The following is a 13226-nucleotide window of genomic DNA, read 5'->3' as shown; positions in this document are numbered from 1 at the left end:
CGTCGCGTCGCCCCGCCCCGCCCGCGCCTGCGCCTGCGCCTGCGCCACTGAGTCTAGACGGCCCATTTGCGCCCGCGCAACTGGGCCTCGACGCCCCGCCCGGCCGGTGACGCACGTGGGCGGGGCCAGGCTCAAGGGATCCCCGAGGTCACGACCCGCGGGTAGAGGCTGTGGTGACGCTGGCCAGGGCAGGATCGCTGGGAAGTACCCTCCGTCCGCCGCCTGCCCGCTGCCCGAGAGGCAGCACCCGCATCCGTGGGTGGGGCAGAAGGCGCTGTGCCTGGTAAGCGGGGCCGGCGGGGTTTCTTCTGACCGGCATAACTGGCGCGGGTGAGCCTCTCCACGCGCAAATGTGGTCGGTGCGCCTTGGAGGCGGCAGAGAATGGAGAAGGGTCCAGGCTCCCCGAAGTGCAGCCCACGCGCCTGACACCACCACGGTCCCAAGCAGCAGCTTCTGGAGGGCGGGTTCCCTCACCTGCTGCCTTTTTGTCGCGGCTCCATTAGTCCTCCCTGGATGTCTGGACGCCAGTGACCGTGAGGGTCACTGTTGTGAGCAGCAGGGTAGGCGGAATAGCAGGGTCTCTCCTCCCAAAGAGCCTACAGCCCCGCCGCATTCATTCATTGCGCTAGCATTTGCTGACCCGCCCCCCAGCTTAGCGCCGGGGGCCGGACAAGCAGGCCCCTCCCCCCTGGATCGCACAGTCCAGTTAAGAAGCTCAGCAAACGGGAAAGATCTGCCCTCCAGACAATACTGAAGATGAGAAGGCAGTAAACTTTGATGCGGTGGTGACCGAAAAGAGCGCTAAGGGGTCAGGGTACTTCTGCCTGAGCTGACCTGTAGTCACCGGTGCTTCAAACTAAAGGGAGAGACTTGGGATGGACAGAGCTGGGTGCCAGAATGGTAATCATTCAACAGCCAAGAGAATGGAAAAGGAAAGACAGATGCTATGGGATAGAGAAGGGAGGATGGTTTTTATTCTAAGCATAGTTGGAAGCTACTGGATGGTTTTAAGAGGTAGGCGAAACCCTGTGTTTCTGGATAGATCATCCAAAGGAACCAATCACTTGAAATTTCCTGGGCCATTCTAAATGTCTCCATAGGCACCTAGATCCCAGCCACACATTTTACATCATACAGAATGCAAGGGGAAGTTCCCGTCATAGCTACCCGTGGGAGAATTTCAAACATCTAAGAAGGAGGTTCTTTGAGAAGAGGTGGGTAGTGAATGTGATTGCAAGGACTCTCCCTCAGACCAAGGCACAGATCCATGGAAATAGCATTTGTCTGAGGGAGGTTTCCCTGCTGGTGTTACCATTGTGTTAACAATGTAATAAAAAATCTGGCAAGCATAATGTTACCAATCCAAAACTGGGTGAGTTTTTATCCCCCTACTTCTGCCCTGGAAATGTTACTGGTGGGTTACAGTCCCAGGGAGATGCCCCAGAAAGGAGAAGAGGACTCCTTAAAACTCAGCCCTTTAGATTCTTGTCCCTGAACAGAGAATAAGAATTTCAGGCAGGGACACGCAAGGCAAGTGACAGATTTATTCAGCAAGTAAAGCAAAAGGGCAGACTGCCTGACAGACAAGGCCTGGCTTGTCTGTCAATGGGCTGTTTGTGAATGGGCTGTTTTAGCAAAGGTATAAATGGTAGGAAAAGTGGGATTGGGGAGGGGAGTTGGATTCCTGTTACATATTCTTTTTCTTAGGCATTTTAGTCATATCTGCTGTCACAGTGTTGTGAAGTTATCAACTAGGTCTGAAAACATTAAGCTCTGAGATACTAAATCTAGGCCCTTGCAACATGAATGTCTTTTTTTGTGACTTCTTAATGATTACCATTCAAAAGAAGGGAGTGGAGTAGACCAGGAAGTTTTCTTGAAGGTGTACATGCTTAATCCCTAAAGTATAATGATCATCTGAAACAATGACAGAAGTTGGGGGGAGAGCACCATTTTACTGCTTGATGAGGGAGTGTGAAGGAAAGAAAATGGTTTTTGTGCACTTTTAATCAGACTGTTTATTAGTATAATGTTTATCTCTGAATTCTTGTTTCTGCTTTTCAAGTTCCATCTCCATAGTCTGTCCTGCCTCAAACTGTTGGCTTATGTTGTGTATCTGTCTCCCTCTTAGAGCCTCACTGGCAGAACCTGAGAGGTGGACAGCTGTTTGTGTAAGGAGGTCTAGAAATGCCTCTCTTCCCACCAAATCCTGTGAAAAGAAAATAGCAGGTGGAAAATGACACAATTCATGTATGGTTTTTTAAATTTCTTTTGGGGAAGGGATGTTTGTTTTGTTTTGTTTTGCTAAGAAGTCTTTTTACACCTATCAGGAGAATGGTGGTTTTCTAATTTTTCTTATTTAATTTTTTTTTTTTTATCTATATTGCAGGTTTGAACTTAGGGCCTTGCACCTACTAAGCAAGTACTCTTCCACTTGAGCCACACCTCCAACCCTTTTTTCTTTAGTTTGTCTCTTTCAAGTAGGGTCTCACTTTTTTGTCCAAGGCTAGCCTTAGACTGAGATTCTGCTACCTCCACTTCCAGCCTAACTGGGATTCTAGGCATGAGCCACCACTCCTGGCTTGTTTTTTGACAGAGATGCTCACTAACTTTTGCCCCAGCTGGCCGTGAACTGGGATCCTCCCATCTCACCTCTGTGTGCTTTCTTTTTAAATATGTTTTCAGCATGTGTGACAGTCTTTGCAATCATTGTCCTTTCATCTACTTCAATGAAAATCTGGGAAAAACTAGCCAACAGATTAGGCAGCTGCCAGTCCAAGTCAGTGGGAGCATGTTTTTCCAAGGGCCAACCTGCTGTCCACAGCTCCTAGAAAGCTAGTCAGGGGATAGGGCAGACTCCTGACCCCACACTCATGTTTTCCTCTGACTCCTGCCTCCATCTGACAGAGGTGCCCCTGGCAGGAGTCAAGCCTCTTTTTGCTTCTGTGCACCGTGCTTCCTGCCCCACCTTCTGCTCATTCCCCGCCTGGCTTTCCTTCCTTACAGCCTCACTCTTCGCTCTAAAGAACAGACTAAATAAGGTTGTTTTCCTCAGAGAACCTGTTGGAGAGTCTGGTCAGTAATGTCCCTCACTGAGTGTTTGAAGTACCCACAGAAATGTGATTGTGTCCTACAAGTGTCTTAGTTGTAGACAAACACCTTAACCAATGGAATGAATTTGCTATTTAGACTTGGGCCTCAGAGACAGGGAACTGGCCTGTGGATCAGGCTCTTCCTGGTTCTGTGCTTCTTCAAAATGCTATTCTATTTGGACTCTGTTAATATCATCCTGAACTTGTTGGTGAGTAGCTTTAATGATTGTAGGTTGGTTCGTGTGAATGTTACTGGTTTTCTAAAGTAGCATCTTGTACTTATAAGGCCAGTGAAGCAATAAAACACCTTCATTTTGGAGGCTGAAGTCAGGAACTCTTGTCTGTGCTATACCACATACCAGGTGTACAATTTCAGGCAAATCCATTTATAGATACTCTTAGGACCTCAGTGTGGACCTATATAAAGTGAGGGCAGTGGCACCAGCCTATTGGGCCCCTGGACATAAGAGATGATATAGAAAAGGTTTTTTTTTTTTTAATGGGTAGATAAATTTTAAAAAGAGCCAACTTTGCCTCAAATTTGATAGATCACTTAGGACATGATAAAACTCGATTCTTTGAAGAGAATTTTATAAAACAATTGTTTTACAATTACAAAGTGTTAGTGTTGCTTTTGTGTTCTCTCTATATTCATGCCTGGAAATAACCGCTTCAGAACTTTCTCTGTAAATAAAATTAAGTCAGCATTTAATGATCACATAGAAACCTGAAGGTTTGGGTCATGGTAACCTAACAAAGGGATGACTACAGGAGAAGCTGATGTAGGGTGAGAGCTTGACTATCTGGATGGACATTCCCCACACTACATGTTTCTCTTTGTTTCAGCTAACATCTCCGAATCAGGTAGTCCCCCAGGCACTAGTCCCCAATCTGTCCTCTCTCACAAGGGTCAGTCCCATTTATATTAATCTGCTGGTTACTGTGCCTCCTGTCAAATGGTCCTACCTCACTATCCTGCTCCTGTCTGTGGCCACCACCCAAATGCTGGGGCACCATAGTTGCTACCATCTTTCTTTTACTGCCTGTTTTGCCTTAGTAAATAGCTAAGCCATCAGATGGCCACCCCCAGAAGCAAGTGTTGCTGAGCAGCCTCTGGCCTCATGTTGGGTGTGGAAGGTTCTGGAATGGGTGGACTGGTCCTGGAATGGGTGGACTGGTCCCTGCTCCTAGAGAGGCATCATCTGACCCAGGAGGAGAGAGCCTCACATAAATAATCCCACATATAATTCACCAGTGAAGTAGAAGTGTGTAGAGCCACCATAGAGCTAAAGGAAAGGGCCTCCAGTGGCCAGGGTTCACGGTGGCAGTAAATGTCTTAGGAGAGTTGCAGGGGTGTGGAGGGAAAAAAAAATTAGAACATTTAAGGCAGGAAGAATCACAGTAAGGCATGACCTACCACCTTTTTCAGAGTGAGACATGACAAATGCACACCTATAATCCAGTTACTCGGAAGGTGTGGGTAGGAGGAGCTCAGCCAGAGGCTAGCCAGGGCAAAAAAGTACAACACCCTATCTGAAAACAAACTAAAAGCAAAAAGGACTGGCACTGTGTTACCAGTGATAGAGCACTTGCCTAGCAAGTGTGAGATCCTAAATTCAATCCCCAGTACCACCAAAAAAGAAAAGGAAAGAAAAAGAAAAGAAGGAGGTGAATTCAACTATGATATATTGTAAGAACTTTTGTAAATGTCATAATGTACACCCAGAATAACGATAATACAATTTAAAAAAAAGTGAGGCATGATGAGAACCAAGAGTTTGAATTTCCCGTGGTGGGCAGGCCCCACCTTCTGCCTCTTCCCCACCTCCACTGCATTTTCTTTCATCCTCCACTCACAGAACTCATGTATGTTACCTGCCTGGCCTCCTCTCCTTTACAGCCCTACCTATACCCACTTATGTTACTGATACCACACATTGCCTCAGCCATTGAAAGATTATTTTTATTGTAATAAAATATGATAGATTTTTGCCACTATGATAAAATAGCTGAAATAAACAACTTACAGGAGGAAAGATTCATTTTGGCTCACAGTTGCAGAAGTTTCAATCTGTGGCCAGCTGTTTCCATTGCTTTTAGGCCTGTGGCAAGCCAGAAACATCTTGACAGAAGGGTATAGTGGAGGAAAGCTCCTTACCTCATGACAGTCAGGAAACAGAGAGAGTGGGAAGAGAAAGGGGCTGAGAACAGGATATACGCTTCAAAAGCATGCCCTAGTGACCTGCTTCCTCTAATTCAGCCCCATCTTCTAATAGCCTATTCAGATATGAGCTCATCAATGGGTTAACCCATGATGAAGTTAGCACCCTTACGATCTAATCACCTCTCAATAGCACTATCACCTGGGGACCATGCTTTAACACATGAACCTTTGGAGTTATGTCCAAACTATAACAGTATGCATAACAAAATTTACCATCTTAGCCATTTTTAAGTGTACAGTTCTGTGACTAAAGTACATACACATTGTTGTGCAAACATCACCAATAAAAAAAAAATCACCACCATCCATCCATCTCCTAAACCTTTTCTTCCCCAGTTGAAACTCTATATCCAATAAATCCCCATTCCCCTCTCCTCACAGTCACTAGCGACCACCATTCTACTTTCTGTGTCTATTAATTTGACTACTCTAGGTACTTCATATAAGTAGAATAATACAGTTTTTGTCTTTTTGTGACTGGCTTATTTCACTTAGTAGAATGTCCTCCAGGTTCATCCAGGTTGTAGCATATGTCAGAATTTCCTTCCTTTTATTAATTTTTTTTGTGTTGCTAAGGATTGAATCCAAGACCTATGCATGCTAAGTATGCACTCTACCACTGAGCTAAATCCCCAGTGCTTTCTTTTTTAAGACTGAAAAATATTCCATTGTGTGGCTAGACCATGTTTTGTTTCTCTTTCATCTGTCAACAGACATTTGAGTTGCATCCACCTCTTGGCTTTTGTGAATAAGCTTCAATGAATATGGGTTATGCAAATATATCTTTGAGATCCTGACTTCAGTTTCTTTGGATATGTACTCAGAAGTGGTATTGCTAGATCATATGATAATTCTGTTTTTTTCTTTTTAGAGGAAGTGCCATACTATTTTCCATAGCAGGTATACCATTTTACACTCCCACCAGCAGTGCCCAGGGGTTCCAGTTTCTCTACATTCTCACCAACACTTGTCTTTTTATGGGAGGGGTTCTTTGTTTGTTTTTGATAGTGGCCATCTTAATGGATGTGAGATAATATCTCATTGTGGCTTTGTGTTTCTGTAATGATTAATGATGTTGAGCATTTTTTCCTGTGCTTGTTGGCCATCTGTACATCTTTGGAGAAATATGTCCCCGTCTTTTTTTTAAGTCAAGTTATTTTTTGTTGTTGAGTTTTAAGAGTTCTTTATATATCCTGGTAATTAATTTGTTTGCAAATATTTTCTCCCATTCCATAGGTTGCCTTTTTTATTTATTGTTTACTGTACAGAAGCTTTTTAGTTTGATGTGGCCCCATTGGTTTTTATATTTCTCCATGTATTTACCTTTGCTGGGAGTCTTTACATTTTGTGATAGTTTTTAATTACTGTCTATATCCACTTATTTCAACTTTAGCATACTTGGAGGACAAGGCTAGTGGTAATGAACTCAGCTTTTATTTATCTGAGCATGTCTTCATTTTCCCCTCACTTTTGAAGGGTAGTTCTGCTGAATGTAGAATTCTTTGTTGCAGGGGATTTTCTTTGTTGTTTGTTTTGTATTTGTTTTGAGATAGGACTTTACTGTGTAGCCCAGGCTGGGCTGGAACTCTTGATCCTCCTGCCTCAGCCTTCCAAGTGCTGGCTGGGATTACAGGCCTGTACCACCATGCCCAACTATGATGACAGATTTTTTTTTTCCTTTCAGTGAACAATTTAAATATATTATCTAGCTTCCTTCTGGCCTCCAGTGTTTTTGCCAATAAATTGGCTGGTGATCCAAATGATTCTTTGTTAGGTATGAGTCACTTTTCTCTTGCTGCCTTCAGGATTCTTCCTTTGTCTTCTGGTGATTTGGTTAGATTATTATGTCCTGGTATGGATCTCTGGGTTTATCCTCCATGGAATTCACTGAGCTTCTTAAGTGTTTGTATTCATGTCTTTCCTCAAATTTGGGAATTGTTCAGCAATTGTTTCTTCAAATAATCCCTTGCCCTTTTCTCTCTCTCTCTTCCTTGTGGACTCTTAATTTTGTGTGTATGGTTAATGGTATTCAGAAGTCCCTTAGGCTCTGTTCATTCTTCTTTCTTTTTGCTCCACTGACTTGATAACTTCAGATGTCCTGTGTTCAGGTTTGCTGATGCTTCTGCCTATTAAAATATTCTACTGATATGTCCTAGTCAAGTTTTCTATTTAGTTTTATTTTCAACTCCACAATTTCTATTTATTTCCTTCTTATAATCTCTGTCTCCCTTTTCATATTCTTATTTGTTGTCATATGTCCTTTTCCTGATTTCTTTTAATTCTTTGTATTTTCTTCTAGCACTTCAGCATCCTTAAGATACTTTTTTTAAAGCCTTTGTCCAGTATTTCCAGTGCCTATCCGAGAGCAGGGCAATGAGGGAGTACAACACCAGAAAATTTCTTACCATCCTGAGTGTGGCTTTTCCTTACTGGGCATTCTCTTGATTGCTGAAGATCTTTAACTTTTTTCCGAAAGCTTCTATATATATTTTTTAGCCAGTCTCTGGTTGGTTGGTTGATTTATTTGTTTGTTTGTTTATTTAGTCTTAAACCTTTTCATAAGAGAACAAAGGCCTCAAGCTTCCTATTCCACCACCTTGCTATTATTCTAAGATTGGAGGTGTGGAGTGCATGGCCCTGGATTTAAACCCCAGTACTGCCAAAAGAAAGGAAAGAAGGAAGGAAGCAAAGGGAAGGAAAAGGAAGGGAAGGGAAGGAAAAGGAAGGGAAGGGAAGAAAAATGATCCTCTAAACAGGGGCTCTTTGTGTGTCTGGTGATGATATATGGAAGATTGGGTGGAAGAGCATCATTTTGTGTAGCAGATAAGAGCCTATGTGCCATGCTGGGGGACTGTGTCTCTCCCTTTGGGGGGCTCACAGCTTAGAGAGGAGACACAGACCTTCAGGAACTAATCCCACAAACACTGACATCACTGCAGATGATGGCAGTTGCAGGGAGCTCAGAGCGCATGACAGATGATGTACCAGATGGGTGTATTGGAGAAGGTGGCAGAACCATTCAGCAGAGGCATTGAGATAAGTCACAGTTGGACAGAGTTGGCCAGATTGATGGACAAGCATTCTGAGAATGGGTAACAGTGTGCACAAGGTCTGAGGCAAGGCAGAGCTGAGTTCTCAGGGCAGAAGGAGGTACTGTGTTTTTGGTATTTGGAGAACACATGGGCAAGGGTGAAAGAGGAGTGAGATGAAGTTGCAGTGGCCAAGCCATAGCAGGGGGTGGAAACATGATTCTGAGAGCAGTGGGAAGCTTCCAAATGTAGTAGGACACAAAGAAAGGCAAGAGCTGGGGGTGGAGAGGAGGGTTGCCTCTCGGCATCTGCCAGAAAGCCATCTTGGAGCCAGCACATGGCAGATGCTGAGGAGGGATGATATGTGTTGTCTCCTGCCCCAGCTCTGCCAGGCGCACAAAGGCAGCACTTGTCTGACCTGAGCTCCGGGGGCACAGTGACATCCAGGTGTGACCACGAGCTGGAACCCAGGCAAGTGGGACCAAGGAAGACCTGCTTCATGCTGTCTCCTAAGGGTCCCTTTCATTCCATTCCTGCCCCCCCCCAGGTAGCCTCAAGATTGGCATGTAGCTGCCTCGGCTTGCCCCTCTTCACGGTCTGCCTCCTCAGGCAGTGCACCACATGGTCCTCCTGCCCATCACTGCCCTTGGTTCCCAGGGGATGTTTCCAGCTCTGTGCCTCTGCAAAGCCTGCATTATCTGTGTTCTCTATAGCCATCCTGAACACACTGAGTCCCCTCAGTGTCAGGAGGCAGCTTACCTGTGAACAACCCCACCTTGCAAACAAGTTGGGACTAGCTTGCCCATCGTCACACACTGCTTCCAGCAGGAACCATGTCCTGTTCCCAGCCTGCACTCCAAGCCTCCTGCTCCTCCAGGATTGGCTGCTCCACTCATCAAGAGAGTGATGGAGCAGGGGAGGGGGGTGGCTCAAGTGGTAGAACACCTGCCTAGCAAGCAGGAGGCTTTGAGTTTAAAGCCCAGTACCACCAAAAAAAAAAAAAAAAAAAAAAGAGAGAGACCAATGGACTTTCCTCAAGAGCAAGGGAGCCCTGAAGATCAAGGTCCTCATTCTTGTCTGTGGAAGGCCAGGAACTACTAACAAAACTTAAACAAATGCTTTCATTCTGGAGTGTATGAAACAAAAAATAATGGTGCTGAAATAAATTGTTTGTTGAGACAGGGTTTCACTATATAGCCCTGGTAGTCCTTGAAGTCGTGATCCTCTTGCCTCCAACACCCACTCACCACTGGGATTATAGGCATGGACCACCACACCCAGCCAATTAGCTTATTTTGTTTTCTGGGCAGAATTTTTATAGGCTTTGAAAGTACACAGACATTACTTCCTCCTTGGCAGGAATGCACGTTGTGAATGAAAGGGGCATCTGTTAAACTTGTGGAAAAACAAACTACAGTTGCCTCAGGCTTTCTGTAGTTGTCCAAGGGCAGGCTTTAAACCTTTGGAAAAGTAAATTGCCTGAATGGGAGTAGAGTAAGGATTCAAAGAAGAGAGAGATGTGTACTTCTGTTACCTTAAATGGTCTAGGGACACTCCTAACCAGGGCTTTTTGATAGAAGCAGCTGTGTGTTCCAAAGTAGTTTTTGTGGAATGACCCCTAGAGAGGCTATGCCTCTTTAGTACCTATAAGGCAGATTATACTACAGTGTTTAACCCTCAGTTCTGGACCAGATCTTCCAGAGTCATCTGGAGGATTAAATGAAGCCTCTTGACTCCAGGGAAAATACAGTCCAGTTCCTGGTTGAGGATTTTACCCCTGGACCTGGGAACTTCTGATGCACACTGAAACCTAGCAACATAGTATGGTTTTCATGCCTCTCTTCCCTTCCAGAAGCAGCTGCTGCACAGTCCTTGGGAGACTAAGAAATGAGAAAGATAGCAAACCATGGGACCCTGCGGATGACGAAGGTGGCATACCCCCTGGGGCTGTGCGTGGGCCTGTTCATCTATGTCGCCTACATCAAGTGGCACCGGGCTTCTGCTGCCCAGGCCTTCTTCACCATTGCAGCAGCAGCCTCAGGGGCACGGTGGGGCCAGCAGGCCCACAGCATCCCAGACTTAGCCACATATGGTCAAGAGGTCTTCTACGGGATCATGTTTGATGCTGGGAGCACCGGCACTCGCATACATGTCTTCCAGTTTGCCCGGCCACCTGGAGGTATTCTAACCTGAACATAAGCCTCTTTGGGCCTAGACATGGGATCTGCATTCTCCCCCTCTCAATAAGGGCTTTTGAGATCTCCTCATCTCAGAAAACTGTGGGCTGGAGCTTGTCAACATGTAGTTACTAAGGGCTGGGAGCGCAGCTCAGTAGTAGAGTGCTTTCCTTTTGAAAGATGTTGGCTCAGGATATGAACCGGGCCTGGACATCTACATTCTGTAGGAGTCCTAGGTTATTCTTATAATAGTAAACAGTGAGCACCACTGAAGAGCAGCTGAGGTCCATGTGGTGGCCTTCCCTCCCCCTGTATTCACCAACAAGTTAGGTAGCTGGGACTGTGACTTAGGCCAGGTCTTATCAGGAGAGTTTAAGTAGGAAGCAACAGCAGATTCAGGCCTATGGGAGTCAAAAATCCAGGCAAGCCAGATAAAGGGATGATAGTAAAAGGGGTCACAGCAGCGCAAAGGGACCCAGAATCTGAGCCCCACCAGCTTTGCTTCCCAGAGCAGGCTGAGAAGACTCCTTCACTTCCCAGCTCTTCACTCTACTGTCGTGTCTATCCCCTAAGATTTGTGTTCTTTGGTACAGCCAGTTAGCTTTCCAGCCCTCTGCCAGGCAGGTCCCAATCACACATCTGGATGTATATCCTCACTGGTCCTTCGTGACCCTTTTGAGTAGATACCATTTTGGCATTTAACTACTCTATTGGCATGAGATACTTTTGGTAGCTCTCTCCAAAGCTGTGGCATATTTTATTCACCTACAATTTCATTATTTTTTTAAAAAAACTTTGGTGTTCTTTTTTAAATCAACTTTATTGAGGATAATTTAGATACAAAGATCTGCATCTATTTAAAGGATTAAATTTTAATGTAGTTTGTTGGGGCACCAGTGGCTCATGACTGAATCCTTGCTACTCAGGAGGTAGAGATCAGGAGGATCACAGTTTGATGCCAACCTAGGCAGATAGTTTGAGAGACCCTATCTCAAAAATACCCAACACAAAAAAGGGCTGGCAGAGTGTTCAAGTGATAGTGAACCTGCCTAGCAAGCATGAGGTCCTGAGTTCAAACCTCAGTACTGCCCAAAAAAATTAATAATTTAATGTAGCTAATTGCTGATTCAACAGGGTGAATGATGCTTGTGCTTTTTGTAAATGTGTAGTATTTTTACTTCAATAATTTTATATCTATTGCTTTGTTTTTTAAATGTATTACAGTAGCAAAATATTTAGATGCCATACCTACTTCCAAAAAGTGGTTTTGAGCCACTGGCTCACCCCTGAGATCTGTAACTACTTGAGAGGCAGAGATCAGGAGGATTGGGGGTCAAAGCCAGCCTGGGCAAATAGTTAGCAAGACCCTATCTCAAAAATGCCTAACACCAAACAGGGCTGACAGAGTGGCTGAAGTGGTAGAGTACCTGCCTAACAAGCATGAGGCTCTAAATTCAAACCCCAGTACATCTAAATAATTGATAAATAAATAAGTAGATCAATGAGGTTTTGAGACTAAGTTTAGGGTTGGTGTAGCTCAGTGGGAAGGCATGTTTTAGCACATTGGGGTTTTAGTGCATTGGGTTTGATCCCCAGTACCAAGGGTTTGTTTTTTTTTAATCTGTTTTTAAACAACATTTTTATTAGAATATGATAGTTGTACGGGCGTTTTGTTGTAACATTTCCATATATACATATATTGTACTCCAGTTTGGTTCATCCCTTCCATTATTCTCCCTCTTCCCTCACTCTCCTTCTTAAAATGACTTCAACAGGTTTCAAAATTCCTTGTTCATACATGTATAGAAAGTACCTCAATCATATTCATCCTCCTCTACCCTCTTTATTTGCCCTCCCCCTCCCACTGTTACTTTAACATGACCTATTTTACATTCCTGTCCTTCGTAGTTTTAGTGTCTATTCATTGTTCAGTAGGGTTTTACTTGGTATTTTACCTATATAGTATACTCTATTACAATTCCTTACCCTTCTCCCCCTACCCTGTATTGCTCAACAGTTTTCAGTCCAGCACCAAGATTTTTAAAAAGAAGCTAAGTTTAAGACATCACATCATCAGGGAGTGGTGGTCTACACCTATAATCCCAGCTATTCGGGGGCAGAGACAGGAGGATCTCAAGTTCAAAACCGACCCTGTCTCAAAAACAAAATAAAAACCAAAGGTCTGGGGGCATGGGCAGAGAGTGTTTGCCTAGCAAGCCTAAGCCCCTGGGTTCAATCCCCAGTACTGCCAAAAAAGAGAGAGAGAGAGATCAGTTCAGTGTGTGATCCTTTAATAGCCACATTCCAATGTTTTGTCTTTAGAAAACAGTTCTTGTAAAAGTTTTTTACCTGCATTCCTGGTCTAATTTTTCCTCCTGGGTCTTCATTCTGGGTTTGGATCAGCGTGCTTGGCCACAGGATGCTTCTCAACACTTTCCTTGCTGGAATCCAGCCTACTCCTATAAATGTAAAGTACTCAATTTCTTTAAAAGAAGAAAAAAGCTAAGTCTGTTGAACCTGTCATACAACCATCCAAACATCAAGGAAGTAATTTTCATATTTGCAGTTTAGGATCATTCATCCTGTTGAGTCAGCAAGAATTAACTATGTTAAAATAACATTTTAAATGGATGTAGTTTTTGGTAAGTAAGTTCTCCTCAATCAAGTTGATTTTTTTTCCTGTGTTTGTGTCTGTGCGCACAC

The 13226-nt window shown here is 44.2% G+C and overlaps 1 protein-coding gene across 4 annotated transcripts in view; it reads left to right on the top strand.

The window, feature by feature from the left end:
* The first annotated feature begins 62 nt into the window (after positions 1-62).
* Positions 63-13226, top strand: part of Entpd6 (ectonucleoside triphosphate diphosphohydrolase 6) — a 28580-nt gene continuing 15416 nt past the window's right edge. For 2 of the 4 annotated variants that reach the window (XM_074074204.1, XM_074074206.1), the window contains exons 1-2: positions 63-283; positions 10199-10525. In XM_074074204.1, coding sequence (XP_073930305.1) covers positions 10234-10525 — 292 coding nt within the window. In that variant the 5' untranslated portion in view covers positions 63-283; positions 10199-10233. The remainder of the gene's footprint in view (positions 284-10198; positions 10526-13226) is intronic. The other 2 variants (XM_020184700.2, XM_020184702.2) reach the window with 2 other exon arrangements.

The sequence above is a fragment of the Castor canadensis genome, chromosome 5 (genome assembly GCF_047511655.1).
Source record: "Castor canadensis chromosome 5, mCasCan1.hap1v2, whole genome shotgun sequence".
In the NCBI taxonomy this organism is placed as follows: domain Eukaryota; kingdom Metazoa; phylum Chordata; class Mammalia; order Rodentia; family Castoridae; genus Castor; species Castor canadensis.
This window is presented reverse-complemented; position numbering and strand designations above follow the sequence as displayed.